Source organism: Pungitius pungitius, chromosome 16 (genome assembly GCF_949316345.1).
Source record: "Pungitius pungitius chromosome 16, fPunPun2.1, whole genome shotgun sequence".
NCBI lineage: Eukaryota > Metazoa > Chordata > Actinopteri > Perciformes > Gasterosteidae > Pungitius > Pungitius pungitius.
The window spans coordinates 10612071-10635403 of NC_084915.1; the positions used below are offsets into that span (position 1 = coordinate 10612071).

Consider the following 23333-nt stretch of genomic DNA (forward strand, 5'->3'; position numbering starts at 1 on the left):
TCACATGCACACTGAATCATTGATACGTGTGTACACACACACACACACAGAATAATTTAATAATTTAAAATCCCTCCACAGGAACTATCCAGTTTGCTGCGGCTCACATGTCCCGTCTTTCTCTGCACACACAGCAGCAGTTCAGAGCTGGAATCCAGAAATCTCTGTGAGCGGCTTCTCTGTTATTCCCTCTATCCATCCTGTCCGGAGTCCTGCTGGGACTGAGGGGGCACATGCCACGAGTCTCCCAACACGTGTCTGTGCATTAGTGAACCACAAGTTAAGTATTCCCCACTACTGTATTTTACATACAGCAACAGGAAGATAGAATCCCTCCATCTGTAGTGATTTGTCTACATAATGTGTCTCGTGGGACGCGAGCGATAAAGTGACTGGATACCGGCACGAGTGAATAATTCTGTTCACGTTTCTGAATGTGTGTGTGAGTTGGTGTTTGCTTGCACACCAGAGTGACTCACCAGGCCCGCAGACTAAACGCCTCCGGTAAGTCTGGGTTGACCATGACTGTTGAGCTGAACAAAGCAGAGAGAGATCGGCCTCCAAAATCAGACAAGCGAGCGCCTTTGATCGCGACCACCGGCTGCTGAGAGCCGTCAAACTTCTCCGCCTGGAGAAATAACAAACTGGGTCAAAGACAGTAATCGAGGACAGAAAGATGGAGACCAAGCACATGTGTTGTTGTCTCTAATGTGTTGAAGTCAGTTTCTGCAGTATGAGACCGGAAAGTAATATGTGGTGTAGTTTGCGCTTATAATTGGACAACCTACAAGTTAATTTGAAAGTCATTTCTGGATTTTGGCAAAGAAGAGGGATTAGCTCTTGTAGATTGAATGGGTTTAGAGAATAATAGTTCCATTTCATGCACATTCGGGGGCTATTTAGCCTTCAGTCTCAAATCAGGAACTCTCGTCCAAAACACTCCTGAAGGTCACGAGGGTAATTTGACCGATGTAGACCCAGAAAACCCAATCAAAAGCCTCTGTATGCAAGAGCACACACAGAGGCACGTTATGCACATAGATGGATGTGCATCTACATAAACACACAATTAATGGCAGGAAATCTCTGCAAACAGACCGAAGAGAGAGAGAGAAGTGAAGAAGGAAGAGAGTGGAGATGCGGGAGATGATAGTCATTACCTCCTCTCCCCACAGCGTGGCTGTAACCTCTTTGCCAGTGGGGTCTATCAGGTGCAGTGCCCTCTTGGAGACTTCTCTGCTGGTCTTGGTGGTGATACGAGATACATCCTCCGCACTCTTACACACTCCAATCACATCTACGGAAAGAGAGAGAGTCGCTTCACGTCTCCATCTATTTCCAGCTCATGAATGCGGGGGACACAATAATATTAAAGAAGATAAATATATGCTGTTATGTGAGGAGAGCTCTTTAAAACCTCCCAATGTGGTGTTGATCGTAAATATGAAGTGGTATTAAGGAACAGGGCTTAGGTGACACTCTGGTGACATTGCCGCGTCACAGCGGACTGACATGAATGTCATAACAGGCTGGCTGACACCCAGACCCACACCGCAAATCACAACAAACACACTCAACCCTCATTTGTGTTTCCTGTCATGCTCAAGGCCTCAAAACTTCATTCAGGATTACTGCACTGTTGAGCAGTCCCTGCTGAGCTGTAAGAAGGTGGAGCGCCTGGCCTGCCGTGACTAATAGAAAAAAAAAACTCAAATCGATCAAGTCAAATGAATTCATTCATGAATTCAAGTGCTTACACACTGCAAATGGGCTTGTCACAAGGTTACTGAAAACAGAAAGTATAATGCAATATAATCAGGAAAGATTGTAAATAGGATTAACGCTATCACATTAGCTTGCATTTTTGTGTTGCGATGTTCTTTGAGTAATAGACAAATGTTTTCTTTTTCTGATTAAAATGTATAAACCATTTTAATTTATTTAAAACAGCTAAATGTAAGAAGTTGTAAGCAGCAGGGGTTTGTCATTTCACTTGATGAATAACTTAAAGGTTGCCCTCCGGAGTTCTTGTAAACAAACAAAGTAGTGTAAACACTCAGTGGTACTCTCCAAAACATACTGTTTGGGACTTGACAAATGTGTTGAATACATAAATGAAACGTTTGCAAAGCAATGTGTAAATTTTCAGTTTTTTCCACGTTTTCGAGCTTGCAGGCTCGTCGCTTGCCTTTGTCGCCGGATCACAAAGTTTCTTTGCTGCCACTGAATATAGTGAAACATGTAATGAATTACATTAGGGTGGGGACATTAGGACTCGAAAAGCAGTGCTCCCCAGCACTACTATATGGGTCAACAACATCACATTTGTGTCGGTCCATTTTCTCTCCATCATCTCACGGCGTTACACAAAATGACAGAATGATAAAGTTTCCAAACCCAGTGAATCATTCTCTGAACACCATCCTCCTGCCTGCTACTTCTGCTCACCTTTCACTAAACTGCTCCCTCCTCCCCCACCGCTCCTCTCTTGCTCCGTTCTGCCCTCTTTCAGCTCTCCTTAATTCCATTATGATTGAGACAATGTCACCCACCTCTGAACTCCATTATCGCCAGAGGAACAGGCGGACAGTTCTCATTACCATGTCATAATCCCCTCTTTAACCAAAGGAGCGAGAAGAGCGGCAGTAGCGAGAGAGAGAGAGAGAGAGAGAATGCAGAGACAACAGATGACACACAGGACACGTAACAACCAACAGCCCTCTTGTGCTGCCTTGGGGCAGGCTGCTGGCCTGATGCAGCACTGCACTGAACTACTGGCGCATGAGCTCACGTGTACAAACTGTGCTCTTGGACGTGGTTTTACTTTTTAGGGAAACTAGAGAAATGTGGATGATTGTTTTTTTTGTCTGGGATCAGATATCTCCGGAGTTAGATCCGAATAGGTACCAAATCTGGGAAAGCATGTCAATGTGCTTTTTTCAAACATGTAATGGGGGAGAAAAGGTGGATTTGGTATTTGTATCTAAACTGGTTATATTGTATTGACAGAGTAACAAAAACAATGGAAACCGTAAGTTTAACATGCAACACATTGTGTCCTCACCATTCCCTCTTACAAAAAGGCCAAAATTCCCTTTTTTCTTAATTTATGCCTTCATTGCCCAAAGTAGAGAACCATCATTGTCATAACTGTGCATCGTGTCACAGAAATATTGAGAACACCAAAATCCTTACGAGGACCATCATTTACCTGATAAGACCCTCCTGTACAACTACCTGCAACTAACCTTCAGGAAAACAGTACAATGAGCATCATCCTTTTTTTTTTACCTCTCCTCTTTACCATACGCCTGAATTAACCTTCCCACCGACCCTGTCATAATGTATTCTCCCAGGCCATCTGGTATGTAACAGACCGACACGTGCCCGACTAATAACACTTTTACCATCTACTGCATCTAGGACGGGTAATTGCCTGAGCTGACGTTGAAGAGATGATCCAGATGATAACCTAAAACGTTCTAATACTGGCAGCAACTATCATGAAAACACCGGGAATCTCTAAGGGCCCTCGAGCAAGAAAGTTCCTTAAAACAAGTGTTAAAAGAGAATTTGCCAATCAGTGTTTTTTTTTCTTTTTTCTTTTAGTCTGACTCCCTCCCCCAGGTGGTAACTGTTCATCGGAATGAACCAATAAATTAAATGCATAGAACTAAAGCTTACCAAAAAGTAAATGTTTTGTAATCATCAACAAAACTGCCAATAGACAGGAGATTTTATCATTTTGGTGTAATTTGGCACACACTCTTGTACAGCTCAGTAGATTTAGAAAAGTACCCCAACTGCTGCCTCAAGGTCTTTTTCAGGTCGCTGTTGAATAGATTCCTCTGTAGCATTAAACACTGTAAAATCCTCTACTGTAGGCTTTGATTGTCATCTAAAATATCCATGACCGCTTTTCATGTTAGATAGTTGCTTTAGAAAGATCTCTTTGAGCATTTAACTTCACCTCAAACCATTTCCTCTTTTCTTCACGATTAACACTGAACTGCTTTCACAGCTCATCGAGAGATGAAATGATTCATATTCTATATATATATATATATATATATATATATATATATATATTATTGCAAGGCAGAAGACAATAGACTAACAGAATATAAAGACAACATTTAACAGAATGTTGTCAGAGGTCATTAGTGTGTTTGTATGTGTGAGTCTGAACTAGGAGAGAACAACTAGGAAAGGAGAATTAAAAAAAAGATTCAGCTTCTACGTTTGGTCCAGTTTTGTCTCGCCCCCAGACTCTTGTAGAAGGTTACTGACCCTTTGTGTGCTTGATTCTTGGAGCTTGTGTATCAGGAATTCCGTCAATTTATTAGGATACGTTGATTTTTGTAAAGATACATTAAAAAAAGAAAAAAAAGATATGGATTTCTGAAGGGATGATTATGTCAAAAGACCTTAGTAAGTTGTAATAATCATTACAAAATGCTAAATTGCATGAATACAATGCATATTATCATCAACCAACGTAACATTCACTTCATCTGGACTAAAGGGGTGTATATTCATGTAAATGCACACATCTCACATATGCGTAGGATCTCAAAAAAGAGAAATCTAGTATTCCAGTCGAAGTGAGTCAATTAAGTTGGGTGAGGCGTGGAGCCAAACATTATACTTTTACTCCTCGTACAGACACCAACGTGAGCCTTTCATCCACCTGACTGCTACTGCACTAAATTATGTTTGCCTGTGATTTTCATAATCTATGTAAAATACATGACAGCAATTCAGAAGTGGGGTACAAATGTCCCTGTTACCTCAGAAAATCCATATAATAATACATTTGTACCAAAAAATGCAACACCATGCTTTCATTTTCTTTAACAGTTTGTTTAAAAGGTTTGGAGCGGCAGGGAGTCATCATCTGAGCCCTAAATGCAGAATGTTGATTGGGGTTGACCCAAAATCAAAAGGATCATCCATGTGAAAATAAGCTCAAAGCCCTTCCCTGCTCTTACCACAGCTGACCTCAGCACTAAAGTGCTACTAGCTCACTCACTGTTACAGTGGAGATCAAATCTCTGGTACAATATGACTTATCCTTGCATTGGCATGTTCCAAATAGTCTCAATCTATAATACCATGACACCCATCCAATCGATCTGCAACTTTTCCCAACGAGGCAGGCAAGTGTGGAGCCACAGTGATGGAAATCCCTCGTCACCGTACACCACTCAAATTTTCCGTTCCAATGGGGAATACTCGGTACAGAAGCTGAGGATGCTCCACTTTCTATTCTGCTGGGACTTTAAATTGTCCTTTCATCTGGAAATGGTCAAAAAAGAAAAAAAACTGCTCTCTTACCAACGACGGTGTCCTTTTCTCTGTTCTCCAACTCAGCGATGGGCACAAAGTCACAGAGCACAGCGGGGATGCCTCCAGTGTCGTCACATGGCACGATGGATGAATGTGCCTGGAGGGTCATCTCATAGTCGTTCTTCAGTGTGGTGTACTGTCTGTTGGCCACCTTCAGCGTGGCCTTGGTGATGAAGTACACCTACAGAGAGTGAGAGAGCAACGTGAGCTGGCTTTATAAAGTTAGACCTAATCAGACAACTGTGACGGATCAAATTGGGTCCTGCAAAGGAAAAGCGATTATTGCAACAAAGCTTCTGTTCGGTCATAAGCCTCTAATAAGAAAGAAAAAACAAAAGGGCCAACTCTTATATCAGGCCCATCACTTCTCTATTTCAGTGTAAAATAAGTAGCAGTTCAGAGCGAGTCAGCAAAAGAGCATAATGCATGCTCAATATGAGTCTCTCTCTCTCTCTTTCTCCCTCCCTCCCTCTCCCTCTCTCTCTCCCTCACCCCACAGAGATAGGAGCATGAAACTAATGTGATAAGAATTCCGCCTGCTCAGAGCCAGTCACACCCACTCGCTGTTCTGTCAATACTCGGATAGCGAAAGGAAGACCGATTCATTCCTTCATTTATCGTCGGAGGGCAGAGGCCGCAAATTGGAACTGGGGCTGGTTTGCGAGTCACTGCGAGTGGCTGATACCTGAGCCAGGGGGACTAACAAAATGATGGCCGGGGTTAATTGAGTTATTAAGCTCTGCGGGCCAGACTGAGTTGAGCAGGAGCTTTAACATATAGGAACATGTAAAAGGGCATGTTCTAGTCGGGGAGCCTGAACGCCTCCTCCTTTAAAACATAACAGCCTGAGCTTACTCAAAAATGTTGCTATATCTCACTATCTGCAAAAATCATTTTATTTGTTTCACCACTTGGATGCAATATCTAGTGGGAAAGCATTACTTACAAGTTTCATTTGACTGAAGCACTTGTTGCTTAATATTCATGATGATACGAGGGATCCTACTGCATAAAATTATTTGATCAAATTTGCTTCGCAGGCCTCCAGCAAGGTCAGAATTCGGCATTGCTGTCAGTTATCTAACAGCAGATGGAGGTGGAGAAGGAGGGTTCTTGAAAAGGACAGCAAAGCGGATGCTTACTGACACAAGGTTTTAAAAAAGCAGCCTTTGGATGAAAGATGATTCATTGACAACAACTACCTTCAAGGTTGTGTGCTAAATGTGATATATGTGATATTCAGATCATTAATATAGCAACAAACATCCATTTGCTGTGTAAAGATGTTGTAGAGAAAAGTGCATCTAAGCAGCGGATGAAGTCACTCCACCTCTGTTAGTGTCCTCATCCCAGATTCTCTGGGGTTCATTGACGTAAGTGGACAGCTGTGCCTTTTAGTGAATATTACTGCGCGTTCTAAAATGACCAGCTGATGGCCGCCGCTCTACACTGCTCCCTCGAGGCTGTAGTGTCGATAAGGTCACCCCGGCCGAGGGTGCTTTCGCAGAGTGGGGATATTTGGATTTACAATTGTTTTTGAATAACATCCCTAATCACACAGACTGTGTCTCCTTTTTGAGTGGGGCACATCTTGGTAGTTACATTGCTAAGACACAACACTGGTTATAAACCTTCACATGACCACCACCAGGATTAAGAGAGTTATATAGGCTTATTCGGATTAATGTTATTATCTTTGGCCAAACTTCAGAATGCACTTTACTATAGGAAGATTAGATTTTTTTTAATCCAATATCTTCTGTTATAATACCTACAAATGGATCGCTTGAATGTCAGTAGGCAGAGGAGGAGTGATTACAGGGACCCATACAAATCTAATCTTTGTATCAATTACTTATCTATAAACCCGTCCACCAGGGAGAACACAGCTTGCAAGACTGGAAGACATTTCCTATGCATACAAATAGCTTTAAACCAACACTTGAACAGCAAATAAAATACAAACCCATCACATTTGAAGTCTTCTCGCAGTGTTTCCCTACAGCATACTCGATGCCTCATATATCCACTCAATATGTCAAAAACATATATTTCAGTAAAATATTAAAGCACTTAATGAGTTCCCTCTACAAAATCCTCTCATATTGCCTCTGGCTCATTCACTACCCAGAAGTCCTGCAGGCATAAGAGGATTTTACAGAAGGGTTTATTATGTACTATTTTACCTAGGATGCATTTATGTATGAGGTGTTATGTGTATACAAAATGGACGGCTGAGGAGGTTACTCTGTAAAGTAATTTGTTCATATATTAAGTCTTTAGATATGTTCTTACTGGTATCAATCTTGTCAAAGAAAGTATATGGTGCAATCAAAGCTATTGGAAATGTAATTTATAAAAAAAAGACAAGAAGCTCTTATCACAGCGAGTGAGGACGGATATGAGTGAGTGGGATTTGCTTACCTTGCCCTGCTCAACTAGAGAGAAAAACTTGTCCACTTCATTGTTGAAGGCTGTGATCTTGATTTCTCCCTGTTGACGAGCACATTTCCATGAAACAACTGTTAGATGTTGCCGGGTAAAACCAAGCACAGCCATGTGTGACAGGCATCAAACCCCTTTGCTCACACTCTCATCCACTATCTCAAAGGAGAAGAGCTTGCCCTCTCCTCTCGAGTTACTCCAGGTGCGGATACTGGATTTGTTGGTGACGCGTGCTCTGATAGTCCACCTAAGGATGCGCAGCAGAAAACCGTCAAAGGAATCAGTGCTCACAAAATATGTGTCAACCAAACAGACGACACAACATACTTTATATGATTTGGGTTCAAAATGTCAAGATTACACCTCAAATGTCGGGCTGCCCATCACTTTTGAATGACAACAAACAAATCATAACAACACCCCCCCCCCCCAAAAAAAAACAAAAAACCACTACCTAGCTATCAAATGGTATGGAACTAATTTACTGATGTATAAAAAAACATGTCGAAAATAAACAAGCTTACTGACCAAGAACTTAACTTGTGACTAGTGGGTATATCAAAAAATGTTTACTTTTTCATTTTTCTTATATAACAGATCATCATAATGCATATTCACAAAGAACACTCAACAGTTAAACAAGTACAATATTTAAATGTTTACTTTGACCAACACATGTGCAACCTAACAACACAAACAATAAAGGAAGTCGCAGAGACACTTGTCAACACAAGCCCACATCTGTCACCAATGCCACACATAAATGCACAATAGAATAATTCCAAAGAAAATTGTCTGAATGACTTTTTCAAGTTGCAGGAGAGAAAAGAATCAAGAAGCATCAAGCAACTTTATTTTCAGAGAGCGGACTCTGTGTGGTGCATCGACCAACTCCCGCTTGCATTTAAAATGTGCTTCTTGTTCTGCTCTTCCCAGCCACACAAGCTCGGCGGCAACGAGCTTTTTGACTGTGTTGATAAATTTGAAGCAGACGATATTCATACCATAACTTTGCCTGCAATTAAATCGCCTATCACTAGAGCAGCTGCTGGCCCAGAGTGAACCCCGTCCCCTGCTCAGTACGGATAAGACTGCGGTTTATGGCAGCCGAAAGCCAATTATAGTCTGCTCTAGATGCTATTACTTAACCAGCAGAATGGAATGAGATGAACACGCAAACAGCCATCAAAGGCCATGTGAACATACGCAGCAGCCCTATATGATCCAGTCTGCTAATCACTTTGTGTCACACACACACACACACACACACACACATACCCGCCGTACTTTCCATTTGCTATTTAACGCAAACATACGTGGAGGAACCACAGCTGCTGAAGTCATCCGTTTTACCCTCTGTAGGTACTTCAAAGTTAGAACAGTCATCAGTTTGTTACAACACCTAGAGGCACAGTTATCTTTACAGCTTGCAATTTCTAACAGGGCCACATTATCAGAGTGCATACGTGGAGGGAGAGTTGACACCCCAATCTGAAGAACTACGTCATGCAGTCTGGTTTTTTATGGCCAACTTTGAGGTCAGAGACAGAGACCCAAACCAAATGGGGGGAAAAAAAAAGTCTGGCCAAATCCCCAACAAAGAAGAAATCCATAACCTCAGCAGCAGACCTTGAAGACCTTGCAGTACCTGAACTTGAATTGTCATTTCTAAGGCAAGGTCATTGTGTTTCTATAGTGATAACGTACACACACACTCACCTAAGAAAAGGCAACAAACATGCAATCAGAGTCTCCATGGGACAGGAAATAACCCGATGAACAAGCGGGAGAGCGAGGACAGTGTTAGCGTTACTTTTAGACACCCGCGCTTACACTTACTTGCTCTGGTAGGGGTTGAGACTTGCAATAGGCATCACTTTTGCCGAAGAACTTGGAGAAGCATTAGAGGCCTTCGCGGGGGACGTCTTCATGGGTGACTTTCCCACAAAATGTTTTTCATGGCCTCGTGGAGAAGAAAGGGCTGCAGAGACACAAGGTGAGATGCTTACTGTATACGAGTACTCATGGTTTTCAAGGTGACAACTAAATGGCAATACGATTAAGTACATCAATCTATTTTTCAGGAAATGGCCACTGAGTTGATCAATTCAACTCTGTTGGTTAGAGACTGTGGCCGTGAGCAGAAATGACAATAGGTTATGCAATTTTTTACATTTTAACAACTTAATTAACTGTATAAAAGCTATAAAAAACTGATATTTATTTCCTCAAATCTCATGCAAATGGTTCTCAAAAACAGTAGTGGGGGAGGGGGGGGGTGTGTTGGACAAATTAATTTGCATATCCCTAACATAACAGTTAGGTAGGCACCACAAACTTCAGAAAAGGGTCTCAACGATTCTTGGTCACAACCACCAGTCAATTATTCATTTCATAGTTACTGTACATATGCCTTCTGGTCATAGAAAAAAAACAATCATGATGGTTTAGGAGCCATTTGTAAATATTTGCTTTAACCATTATTCATGAAATTGCATATTTAATTTCATAAATTAAACCTTAAGCTTTCTCCGTTAGCTGCTTCCAATAAGCATTCGTAATATATAGTTATAATACAATGTAATATATAAAAAACAAGACATTGAAATCAAGTTGAGCAAGTGTTTCAAATTGTGTTAAATTGTATTACTATATGTATATCTCGGAAAGAAGTATGCTCTGGTCAGACCAAAAGGGAAATATAATCAGAAACAAATAAAGAAATCTCAGCTAGTAAACAATGAGATAATGAATAAGATTCCCCTGTTTTAGAAACAACGGATAAGCTTTTACATTTCATTGAAAACTTGAGGAGTTCAACCAGCCCACTGAATGTCAGAGGGTTATTCTCACCTCGCACAACAAAGTCACATCAGCCCAATCTGCTGCGGCAAAAAAAATAGCTGTTGTAATAATAAAAATCATTTTGGCACAATCGGAGCATTTTGTGGAACAGCATTCGAGGAAAAGTATTCTTCAGGGATAATCTGACACCAACGACTCCATCTCAGAGGACCCGACTGTCAAACTCCTGAAGTTCACAGACGGCACAGAGGTTGTCTGCCTCATCAGGGACGTTGGGGAGTCTGCGTACGGACGGTGAGGTTAAACATTTGGTCCTCTGGTGTGGACAGAACAAGCTCAAACGATCGAGGTGACAGTAGACTTCAGACCCCCAAACACTGCCTCCCACGCACCATACTCTAGAGTACTGTGTCGGCTGTGGAGACCTTTTGGTTAATGGGATCCACAACCTTCCAGGACCTGAAGTGGGCCTCCAGCATCGACACCATTAAGCAGAAGGCCCAGGCGAGGAGCTGCTGGTCCTGTTCTACTCAGCCATCATCCAGTCTGTTCTCTTCCATCACTGTGTGGATTGTTATAACGGCCATCAATCAGGGCAGGAGAAGACTACAAGGGATCATCAGGTCTGCAGGGAGAACCATTCCATCTCCTCCTCTCTGGTGGGCGCTACAGAGCACAGTACACCAAAACCACCAGGCACAGGAACATCTTCTTTACACAGGCCGTCTCTCAAACACTTCATCGGTCAGTGGGCACCTCAATTCCACCACCTGCACTTTCATCCCAATCAAATAAAGCAGATTCTGATCATTTCACATAGACCTCTCCTCAGATACAAAACTCCTGTTCTGGAGCACAACAAATACAACTGATGATATCCTCCTTTCTAGATGTATGCTATGCTCAAGTGTGTGTGTGTGTTCATGAGCACTTTCCTTGGGGAAATTACAGATTGAACAGCTATTTTCAGGCAAGGAGTAATTAACATCAATATTCATACACACGCAATCCGGATGGAGTGTTTTAGAGGGAGGAAGCTAAAGGGGAGAAACACGTGATGGGTATTGAATTGTGTGTGTGTGTGTGTGTGTGTGTGTGTGTGTGTGTGTGTGTGTGTGTGTGGGGGCATACTATAGGAAAAAATAAGCTAACAACTAGAGAAAGTGAGAAGAGCCTGGTGTGTTTATGAGTGAGAGAGAGAGAGGGGGATGGAAAGAGGTGTAAGGACAAAGGAAACCTGCAGAGAATAGTTTGTGCTGAATAATTAAAAATACATTTTAAATGCACTTCAACAAGTGCAGATCTCCTATTGAAATTTAAATATCATCTGCGAAGCAATTTGAAGGTGGTCTATTTTAAGGGATGCTGCTGATGAATATTTAAAGTAGAACACAGAACTGTCAGTGAATACTGTGTCATGACCTTTGGCGCTTCAGCCGATGCTGCTAGACGGGATTTTACAGTACTCCTTTTGTGAGTAATATGTTGGCGTTACAATGTTGCTTGTGACTTAACGGAGTTTCCAAGGCAACAATAATAACCAACAAAAACATCAACTCAATTGTTCCTTCAAACTCTTGCTGACAGCAGAGGAAAAGAAAAAACTTCTCTGACCACCTCCTCCCAGTCCGACGATGACAGAGGTCAGGCTTCACTACAGAGCAGGCGCTCCCTGGAGCTAATTACACCTTCTCCACTTCCCGGCTCTGCCGTCTTACAGCCCTTGACCTGGGAAATATACACGGCCATCATCAAAGATGATAGGACTCGGAGAAAACGAGACGCAGGGAACCACAGGTGTATCCTGTGTGGATTTACGCCGTTTAAATCATATTCTGTTCAGTGATTAGTTGGCTTATCTGATGGGACAGACAAGGAGCGCAACTGAAATGCTCTCGATTGAGTAAACAACTCGTAGAAACAAAACGACACCAAGAAGCGCAACTGCAACCTTGTAATATTTATCCAGGAAATAAAACTAATTAGATACACGCTTAATCACACATGATTTATGAACTGCATTTTCGAAATCAATTCAGATTTAAGGGAATCTCTGCTGCACAGTTGCAGTTTTTAATTAGTCTTGTGATGTTCAAGCTGAGCCCAGATTGGACAGACTTAATGTACCCGCAGTCTTTGAAAAGACAACTTGATGATTTGATTGCAGCATCTTGTCTTTTCTGTTCTCTCAGCAACAAACACACATTTATCTATTGATGTAATTCATACCTCGCCCTGACGAAGCAATAGATCTATAAATGCTATTGGAGCAGCAGGCATCAGTTGAGATCCTGAGTTTCATGGGTAGATGCCTCTTCTCAAAAAAAAAAATAATAAGGATAATAAGGATCCTGCTGTTTTACCACGTTGACAATAGAACAATTAAACAGGACAGCAGGTTCTTGAGATCTGAGGTAACAGCTTTCAAATCATATAAACGAGGAAGCATTCTGAGACTTACTGTGGCTCAAATGTCCACTGACTCACTACGAGAGGATTCAGTCCACAATATTCATGAAGCCTTGGACCGGGAGGACAATCAGCCTACACAAGCTTCCTCAGTCACAACACACACACACACACCTCAACCACTCACATGGCTACATCCTCCACTGAGGAGGACTACTGGGTACATTTCTGCCACATAACAAGAATCAATGTTGATGCGTTTGATGGTATTAAACAAGTGAACGAAGCAACGACTAAGCTAATAAAAGAAAACCCAATAAAACACTGGCTACTTTAGGCATGATTCATGGCACAAGACATTTTGGCAGAAAGCCACCCATTATTTGAAGGTCCTACTCTGTGATAAAAAATGCCTGGTGGTAAAACAGTGAAAGGTGCGAGTTATGGACTCAAGTAGCCGCAGTGGCCGGTGGGCAAGATAGTTTCCTGCACTGACAGCGCGGCAGTAAGTTTGATTAAAGTGCCCATTGTCATAAGTTTAAAAAAAGCACGCTTCAGCTGAAGGAACTGCGTTCTTACATTCATTTGGCATTGAATCTAGTTCTGAACTCACTCACAGGGACTACATCCCTTGAAAACTGAAGAGCTATGAATATCAAAATGAAAAAGAAGTCCACAGTTCTGGTTAAAACATGGTTCGGTGAATGAGAGGGAAAATTGAACAACACTACATTGGTCCAAAATGATGGCTGCAGAACAGTATTGAGGAAAAAATAATAATTTCAACTAAGTAATCAGCACATTCGTCTTGAAAAAAAAGGTACATGGCGCCCTCTGCTGGTTACAAAAGACATAAGACTTCTTTAGGATTTAGATTTTCTCAAATTAAATGGGCCAAAACTTACTATCTAACAAGCTCCTAAAATGTCCTGTCATTGTGAAACTATCATTGAATTCTGACTACAGTGTTAAAAATCTGTTAATGAACAGTGTAAACTATCTAAATATATTATAATGATATCTAAGAAAAGAATGAACTCCTGAGAAGCAGAGGTCAACAGTAAAAGACTTCATTCATCTAACCCATATGTCTGTCCACATTCGTCCACTTCATATTATTAGTCATTATTAAGGTTTGGTCTTCTATAAGCACTACATTTTCACCCAAATTCCTTCCCCATGACTTCAGACCAAAGACTTATTTCTGTGATGTCTAGTCGGCTTGAGCAAAGCGTATGTTCAGTGCATCTAACTTTGCTATATTTAAAAAATCTGTTTGTTTTAGTGACGTATTTAATTGCCTTAATCGGCACAGCAAATGAGCACTATAAATCTGTAGTACATATAAGCCTGAGGGCCTCTGGGTGCATTGTTTTACTGTGTTTAAAAATGTTTTTTTTCTTTGTGTACTACTTTACATCAGCCTCATAGTGCTCCATTGATGTAACCGTTAATGTTATGATTAGTATCAAATGTTTTTGTTTTTTGTTTGACTGAAACAACCAGAGAATTGTTCATGAAGAAGCACGTAACCGCATACAAAAATCTTTGATGTGTTACATACTGGTGTTTTTCTTATTGGAGGATCCGGGTACTGCTGCCGACGGAGGGGATGCCGGGACAGAAGGACCTGAGCTGGGCTTCTGCGGAGAGCATTTCTTACCTGCAAGTTGAACAACCACCATGAGAGAACTGCATAAGCTCCTTATTACCGTTCCCAACTACATGCATGTGCATTTTAAAAATAATAATACCAGTTGCATCATATAGAGTGGGATTCCCAATCCTCCCTCCAGTTTCCCCGGCCGATTGCAGTATCTCCATATCCAGCACAACCACCACACACCTGGAGGAAAGTTACAATAATGCCAAAAGGGGATTAGATGCAACAAACAGCTACGGGGAAGGGAAGTAAGGGCATGCAAATAAAACCACATACCTCCCATCTGCCAACGTGTTGTTGATGGTCTTCTTCACGATACACACACAGTTAGGTTCCAGGAGGTTGTCTTCCTTCAGATGGTTCATTTGTGTAGCCAACAGGAAGGCTACATACAAACATACATACAAATGTGTTCATGCACAGTTGAAAAGGATCAACTTATCTTTTATTGGTACTTGATTAATTTAGAAGGAGCAAGTTTGCTTAGCTCTACTTTTGTTCTTTGAAAATAAATTATATTACTGGTGTTCAACACATTTGTTGGTCAACTTACAAGCAAAAAAAGGCCAACATTTTATTGGCTACTGCAAAAATACTCACAAGGCGAAGAGTGCTGGCCATCACTCATGAAGAGCCGGAACCGGGGAGGACCAGAACTATTTGAAAGCTGACGGATATTCTGACCAACACAGAGGGAAGGAAGGATTTTATAAGCAAAAGATCCTGGACAATTATGCCTGATATTGTTCATTGAGTAATAGAAAATTATACATAGAAAAATCACAGTAATATTAGCAAATGGGTAATCGTCATATAATCCCCTAACTTTAATTGTTATACTTGACAGCGTTTTTTTTTCAAGAGGACTTTTAAAATCGACTTACCAGCAACTGCAGAATGATGTCACTGTCCGCCTGTGGGCTGTTGATCAGTGCCTATACAACGACACACAATAACACACACATTAGTGTCTACTGAGGCCTCACCCTGTCACATCACAATGGCATAACATGCTACTAACAAGCCACGAATACAAAGTCATAAGGTTTCAGTGCGAACCTGCATTTATTTCACGTCGTTAACACAGAAACGTGCCACAATATGGTCGGTTGAAGCCAACGCTGGTGCGGATTCAGCTGTGAGTGATCTCATTAGCTCGCGAGGCTAACAGCTGCAGATAGCAGAGCTCCGTTGCTAAGTACTAGAAGCTGGTGTTTCAAGTAGAGAAAGACGCAGGGTTTATATTCAGGTGTATGCATTGTTGCGCTTACTTCAACGGCTCCCTTTGTGAGTTCAACACTCATGTCTCCCGGTAGAGTAGTTCTCCAAGCAAGCAGACTTTGGCTGTATTTATGTTTAGTCCAGTATAACGTGGGCAACTTATCGCGAGAAAAGCGAAATCACTTTGAAACCGGATATGGGAAATTCATGCCTTCAAAATAAAGGAGTGAATAAGCATGGACGACATGATGGCTTCTCGATGAAAAGTTGGAACAGTAACTTAAGTCGAGGGTATTTTTATGAAACACTCAGGGGTATATTCTGAAGGTTGTGGTGTCAAACTCGCGTTTCATTCACGCTAACTTGACCGCGTGCTCCTCGGACGTGCAACGGAAACTAACCGTGAGCCGTCCCGCGTAGCTCGCGTGGTTTACTTGTTAGACCGTGGAGACCGTGATGGATTTTCCTTGCGTTCAGTGGCAAGATCATGTGGCACAGAAATGGATTGGACTCGACCCCCAGCTAAAAGAAACCCTAACGTCCCAGCTTGAAATTGATGATCTTTTCAAATGTACTCTTACTCTGACAACGTGAGTAGCTAACGTTAGCTTACAGAAACAACGGCCTTTTTTCTCATTAACTTACACCACTTGCAGACATTAACTTGACAAATATGAGCAATGGTTTGCACAACTCGTCTAGTACTAGACAGACACCGACACACATTAAACCCAAGCTACCCTGCTGCTAGGAGAGGTTTCTTTTTTAACACGCCTCGACTTCCGTTTCACAGCCAAGATGACCTGGAATTCGTGCAGTCGATTTCACCGGGATACTCCGTCCAAAAGGACGCAGAGCTGGCAGCCAGATGCAGGGAGAGGGGCAACTCCAGCTTCAAGACCAGAGACTACGCTGCAGCCGCTCTGCACTATTCACAGGTCAAATGAACAAAATATTCTGAAAATGCAAACATCATGACAGAGGCCACTATTCCATGCCATTATTTTAAGGCCTTAACTGTAATTATAATATAAAGTTAAAGCTATTTGGATTGCTATAGCAGTGTGCCTAAAAGTACTATGCACTAATATCCAGCCTCTCCGTGTCCTGTCATGACAGGGCATATGTTTTGCTCCTCCAGGTTCGGATCAGGCGTCTCTGTGCTATGCCAACCGCTCTGCTGCGCTCTACCATCTCCAGCACTACCAGGTTCCACTAATTTACACAATGTGTTGTACTATTGGTTTACTATAGTCAGTAAAACCTGCTTCTTATTTGTTGAGTTCCCTGTAGACATCCAACAGAGCCGGTCCCCACTGAGTGATCAAATTCATCGGCACTTGATTTAAATCTATGTCAATAGTCTCCTCACTTTGACTTTGAAGTTATTTTTATTCACCAGGCCGGCCTGTTAATATGTATTTGGAGGACAGACATTTACTTGGGACCCAAGTCTGTCTGCTAACAGTGTGGTCAGGAAGCAGCTCTTTGCCCACAGGACATACAGGATGACTCACAATAGTTTAGCTGGTTTTCACAGCATCACCTTTCTCCAGGTTTTTGATTGGTTTAAAAGCTTTAAAAGCGTGCAGAGTAAGTTTCAATACGTTATCAAATTGTTGTTGAAAATAGTTTTCTTAGATTTTGTAGTCACTCACAGTCCAGTGTGTCTGTTTTGTCTCTCAGGAATCCCTTGATGACATGGACTGTGCTGTAAAGAATAGCTACCCCTCTCATCTTTTACACAAACTAGAGGACCGTCGCACATCATGCCTCAAGCACCTCTCTGGAGGTCAAAGGGCAACAGAGGATCACCACCATCCTGCCTCGAAGAATCCAAACGCTCCAGACAGAGTGGAGGGGGCATCCGTTGGACTTCTCACATTTGGGATTCATCCTCAAGCTGCTGTTGGCTTCAGTCCTGAGAAAGGTCGACACCTTGTGGCTGCAGGGGGAGTAGCAGCTGGGGAGGTGCTCCTTCATGACAGGCCGTACGGCTGTGTCCTCATACCAGGAACGGAGGAAGTGAGAGGGAAGGGAGGAGGAAGGCGGCACGCGGAGGCAGCGGTGTTGTTTGGAACGGAGCACAGGCGCTGTCACAGGTGTTTGAGTGAAACGCTGTGTCCCGTGCCGTGTGAGGGGTGTAGCTACAGCCGCTACTGTTCCATTCCCTGCCAGCGAGACGCCTGGGAGGAGCACCACCGCTGGGAATGTCCGCTGGGAGCGGATCTGAAGATGATGGGTGTGATGTCACAGCTCGCTCTGAGGGTAGCTCTAAAGGCGGGGTTGGAAAACATCAAAATTGCTCGGGTTTCGACCAGAGACGAGCACGCAGACGAGTCCAGCGGTTCCGACCCGTGCCACTCGAATCCATCCGACCCGTGCACCTCATACCACGGGGACTCTTACCCGAGCGTGTTTCACCTGCAGCACCACCTCAAGCTCCATAGCCCTGAAGTGCGTTTCCTCTGTGCGGTTACCATAGCGACGCTTTTCCTAAAGATGAGTAAAGCAGGAGCCCCGCCGGCCTCTGGGGCCCTCAGTAGGCTCTTAGGGGCGGACAGCCGATCACCAGAGGAGGAGGGAAACACAACGAACATGTGGCTGCTGGGAAGTGCAGTTCTGAGGCACGTCCTGCAGCTGAGGTGTAACGCCCAGGCCATCCTCACGCTGCAAGACACAGGTCGCTACATTCACAAGTGTTATAACCTTGCTTCGATTCGAGTTTTGTCACGATAAAAAAAAAATCCCAACTGTCAATTTTTTTTAGATCTGAGACGTTAGAACAAGTGAAGTTGGAATATTTAGCTTCAAAATGTTAATTAACAATATATGTAAGCTGTTGTAATCATTTTTGCTGAGATTTATTCATTTATTTTTAATATAATTTTATATGGTACATTCCACTGTAGACAGTTTCAACACATTTGTATTTCTCAGCAGCTTGTTCACTTCCTGTCCCTCACATACACCTCTACTGGGACACATTTGTAATCTTTACGTTTACAACTGTTAAATGACAACATTTTGACCCTTGTATTTGTTGTTGTTGTCCTATTAGTTAATGTAGTAACAGTAACAAGAAGCCCAACAGGGACCAAAGCGGTTACCGTAGCAGCACAATGCGAATGGAAAGGTGTATCCAAGAATTCAATCTTCAGCTTTGAATGTTGTTGAGTTGCACAATGACCTTTTTACTTTCTTATTCCCCCACCGCCCAGGAGCTGCAAATGCACCGGTTCAGTCCCACAGTGAAATCCGCATTGCTACGGCAATATTCCCAACTCTTAGCCTTCTGAATCACTCCTGCTGTCCCAACACCAGCCTGCGGTTCAGCACTGGAGCCATTCTGTCCGCAGACGGCAGTGGGAGTGTGACTGAGTATGCAAGCACAGCCCGGGGAGTCACGGTGACTGTCCGAGCATCCAAAGCCATCCCTCCAGGACAAGAGATCCTGCACTGCTATGGTAAGAAAACGCGGGTTGTCTTTCCACACGGACTCCGGTCTTGCATCTCAACTCGCCAATTGGAATGTAAACATGAGGTCACAGAGAATAAAGTATTTGCTGGCTTAACTGTAAGCCCAGACATATAGGTCCTTGCCCCCTGGTTCTTATCTGCCATCAGACCGGTAGGCTTGGGTTTAAATGTTGTCTACTTCATTTTGTCTGACAGCCATCCCTGATTCAGCACTTCCCTACATCGCCTTCCACTCTAATGAGTTTCCATTGCTTCCAGCAGTGCTGTTCTGTTTTTCTTATGTGAGTTATTACTTGTGGCGTTGTCTCCGTCCTCCCCCCCCCCCCCGCTAAGGTCCTCACAGCAGTCGGATGGCAACCCGAGAACGGCAGCGTCTCCTGCAGGAACAGTACTATTTCCTGTGTCAGTGTGAGGCCTGCACCCAGGAGCAGGAGAAGAAGAAGGAGGAGGCGGAGGCGGAGGGATCAGAGTCCAGACTGCAGTGGTCGGGTGTTGGAGGTGGACTCATGTGTGGGAAGTGCCAAGGATCTCTCAATGTAGGCGTTCATCTGTCTCCATGTGGATATCTTTTCTTACAATCTTGCATGATTATAATAATAATACAAGTAATACTTGTTGATGCTGACCGCCTCTTTACTCTTTCGTTCCACCTTCATCATAAATGATTGTGCAGCAAAGCAGCGAGGAAGGAGCAAAAGGATTTGTATGTTTGCAGTCATCCTGTGGCCACCGCGTGTCTGCATCTGAAGTGAGCCGCAGGCTGCAGGGCATCAAGGCGGACCTGGAGAAGGCTGTTGACCTCATGGAAAGAGAGAGGCCAGGTGGGTGTGAAAAGCTACATCCGCATGCTGATGCAGAAGGCAGATTCATCAATGTGTCATTTTCATTGGTTCAGAAGGTCTTTCTAACATTCCCGTGTTCTACTCCTGCTCCTCCCCCCCGCAGACGAGGCCCTGAGACTGTTGAGAAGGACCCAGAGTCAGCCTGGACTGATCCTTGCAGAGACTCACCCAGTACAGGGGGAGCTGGCAGATGCAATAGCCAGGGCCTACGCTACAATGGGTGAGAATGATAATGCATGAACTTTGTGGTTTATACACCTCGACGGTTTTGTGTGTCTAAGGCACACTGTTTGATTAATGGACATCTCTATGAATTGGATAAGAATTTCAAGGGTTCAATCCTGGCACATTGGCCACTTGTATTTTAATAGACTCGACAAGGATCAATGTCATGCAGGAGATGGCTCACTCCGTTGAGTATTCTTTCAACAACATACCACTAAAACGCTCCACCATGCAGCCGATAAACCTACTAAAGGGTTGATGAAGAACGAATCGACCTGTAATGCCAAATCCAATTTCAACTTGCAACATTAACTTTGAGTGACAAAGTTTTGTACGTAACCATTATTGGCCCTGGAAACAATATGACTTTTTACGTCAATATTCAATATCACTACCCTAAGACTTAAAAAAAAAAAAAAAATAGTACTGGCTAGTGGCAGAGTAGTACTAGCAGCTGCTTAACAGACACAGTGACTATTAGCCCAATGGTGTTGTGTGACAGCAATAAATCTTTAATTCCAGATGCATTATGTGGCCGAAGCCAAGAAACCGATGACGTAATTCTCCACTAGCTCTATCAAGTCGTGACCAGAGTTGCAGTTTGGATTCCAGGCAGTTCTCTGACTGCTTTTTTTTCTTTTCTGCTGTTCCTGCAGGTGACTGGAATAATGCAGCGTCCCATCTGGAGAGAAGTGCTGTTGCTATTGGCGCCCAGTACGGGGAAGACAGCATTGAATTGGGTCGACAACTCTTCAAATTGGCTCAGCTACACTTCAACGGGTGAGTGACTTGTACAGGGACCATTGTGGGGGCATGCTCTTTTTAATATCGGATGATAAATGTGATCGCACGGAGAAACCGTATTAGAAACATTATTAGAGGAAATAACAGGTCTGTGTCTCTCTCCTCTCCCTCACAGCGGTGCCAGAGGCCCGGCCCTCTCTGTCATCCCCAAGGTCAGGCGACTCTTCTGCCTTCACGGTGGCCCTCTCTGTGACGAAATACAGGAGCTGCAAGCGATGGAGGACTGTCTCTTTTAAAGAGTATGCTTACATACAGTATAAGATTGTTTTTTAACTGGAAATAATTAAAATCCTACAAATTTTTCTGAATGTGAGCACTGATTATAATACTGTTGACTAACACCTATGTGTTTATATGCTGCATACATATTTAGTCTCTATAAAATTATACTTTTTCCAGAAGGAACCTGCACGTCTGCACAACCCCCAAACCAACACGAGAACACGTGGAGTTAATTCTGGCTTCCTGACCTCTGCGTGTCTGAGTGTATCCATCAATAATTTCAATTTCATGCTTCAGCGCTTGCCCTGAATTGTGAGGCCCGTTTTCCGCCACGTACTTCCTGGTTAAATTTACCTCTGAATATGATTGAAGTCAATGTGTCATTTTTGTGTTGGTGGGCATTTGGCTTGAAGCCAGTCAAAGGTCATTCTTGGTTTGTACTCGAGCAGTTAAATTAATTTGGAAAATGTGCAAATACCTGCAGCTACCTCATATACATAGGTAGCCCTTTGACCTTTAGGTGGCAGCAGTTATCCACCCAAAAATTCAATTTCATGCTTCGGCAACTGGAAAGCAAAATGTTGCTCTTACGTTTATACCTTCAACTGGGAAGGTTTTATGACTTATCTTTATGTCATTAAATCTGCATTATCTTTGTCTTTGTTGCCTCTCCCCTTGAAATCTATAAGTAAATTACTTAAAGTAACCTTGTAGCTGGTGGACGTAACAAAAAATGAGTGAAAGCTCAGGTTGAGAGAATAAAATCACAGCTGGACCTCCAGATGTATCTGCCAGTTTGACATCGACAATATCTGGAAAGCAGCCCATCTGACACGTGGTAGAAAGTCAAGGTCAAGAAGAAAAAACTTGTGCGAGAGGCACCTTGTGAAATCAGCTGAGAATTCCTGTATCCTCCTTCCTCACAAGGGCGGGTAATGTGGCTGATGCTCACGTGAAAATTAAAATCCCCGTCAATCTCGTACACAATCAACGTTATTACCGACTATTATGGAAATGGGGGCCAGTAAAAGATATTCCCTCAAAACTGCATGTTGAAGTCGAATGATGTATTAAAAGCAGGTGGGAAGGACTCAATCGTTATTGATTTGTGTTCCAGACAAATTGGAATTCATTAGTTCTTACTTGCTCTTGCAGGCAATAATGTCAACATCCAATTCATTTTTAAGAAATAGAAACAGATGGCGTGTGGGTTGAATGCGAATTTCCATCCAAGTGTTTGAGGGCTGGTGCAATTTCATCTGCAGAGAGGCTTGCTTTCTAACTTTGGCCCAGGTGCATGAGAGGCGTGTTCACCGTGGACAAGGTGAAGGTCGACAGAACCAGCAATAACTCTCCTAAAATAGTCCGTTCACTTTCTTGGAGCACAGCCACACACACCCACGACTTAGCAGCCCGAAACCCATACAAGGTTAGAGATAAATGGCACTCAATCTCCTGTATGTTAGCCACACCAGCCTGGTGTCTATGGGGTGGTAAATCCCTTTGACCACAAGCTAAATAATCGGAACAAACGGGAACTTCTATGCTTTCTTATAGCGGTTTCAATTTCTATTTTTCTGATACTTTGGGTTATGTCCAAATACCTGCTAAACTAATGACGTTCCCATCAACATCTGCCATACTTTGTGTTTATTGATTGTTACCAGCTGTTAGAATACTAAGACGGCTATTTGGTTTGCATGCTGCACTTTGCATTTCGCTCAAAGTACCACTGTGAAGCCTTGCAGCGCTGCCAGCAAGTCTTTATTAATAATGATTGTGTTTTCTTCAGGCTTGGAGCACAAAATGCTTTGCATAGTGAATACAAATACAAAATAAGAAGAAAAATGTAAACAGGAAAATAACAG

At 42.8% G+C, this 23333-nt stretch overlaps 2 protein-coding genes across 7 annotated transcripts in view; one reads left to right on the forward strand and one right to left on the reverse strand.

Annotated features, from left to right (window-relative positions):
• The window catches only part of LOC119215258 (replication protein A 70 kDa DNA-binding subunit-like), a 29002-nt gene extending 12936 nt beyond the window's left edge, over positions 1-16066 (reverse strand). The window contains exons 1-12 of one of the 2 annotated variants that reach the window (XM_037467267.2): positions 15943-16066; positions 15556-15606; positions 15272-15350; positions 14948-15056; positions 14763-14854; positions 14573-14671; positions 9634-9775; positions 7939-8041; positions 7774-7842; positions 5338-5530; positions 1161-1297; positions 480-628 (exon numbers count right to left, since the gene is read on the reverse strand). In XM_037467267.2, coding sequence (XP_037323164.2) covers positions 480-628; positions 1161-1297; positions 5338-5530; positions 7774-7842; positions 7939-8041; positions 9634-9775; positions 14573-14671; positions 14763-14854; positions 14948-15056; positions 15272-15350; positions 15556-15606; positions 15943-15975 — 1256 coding nt within the window. In that variant the 5' untranslated portion in view covers positions 15976-16066. Of the gene's footprint in view, positions 1-479; positions 629-1160; positions 1298-5337; positions 5531-7773; positions 7843-7938; positions 8042-9633; positions 9776-14572; positions 14672-14762; positions 14855-14947; positions 15057-15271; positions 15351-15555; positions 15607-15730; positions 15752-15942 lie in introns of those variants that run through there. The other variant, XM_037467268.2, reaches the window with a different exon arrangement.
• A 58-nt stretch (positions 16067-16124) lies between these two features.
• smyd4 (SET and MYND domain containing 4) lies at positions 16125-22478 on the forward strand. Of its 5 annotated transcripts, XM_037467264.2 has the most exons (11): positions 16125-16482; positions 16686-16830; positions 17012-17101; positions 17579-18575; positions 19114-19359; positions 19706-19908; positions 20046-20193; positions 20318-20434; positions 21096-21219; positions 21359-21482; positions 21643-22478. In XM_037467264.2, exons 1-10 carry the CDS (start codon positions 16349-16351, stop codon positions 21477-21479), a joined length of 2325 nt encoding a protein of 774 aa, XP_037323161.2. In that variant the 5' UTR covers positions 16125-16348; the 3' UTR covers positions 21480-21482; positions 21643-22478. The 5 variants fall into 5 exon arrangements, 4 of the variants coding, with proteins under 4 accessions (XP_037323161.2, XP_037323159.2, XP_037323162.2 ...); XM_037467262.2 differs by lacking the exon at positions 21643-22478 and having other exon boundaries at positions 21359-21546; XM_037467265.2 differs by lacking the exon at positions 21643-22478 and having other exon boundaries at positions 16343-16482; positions 17034-17101; positions 21359-21546.
• Positions 22479-23333: the final 855 nt, after the last annotated feature.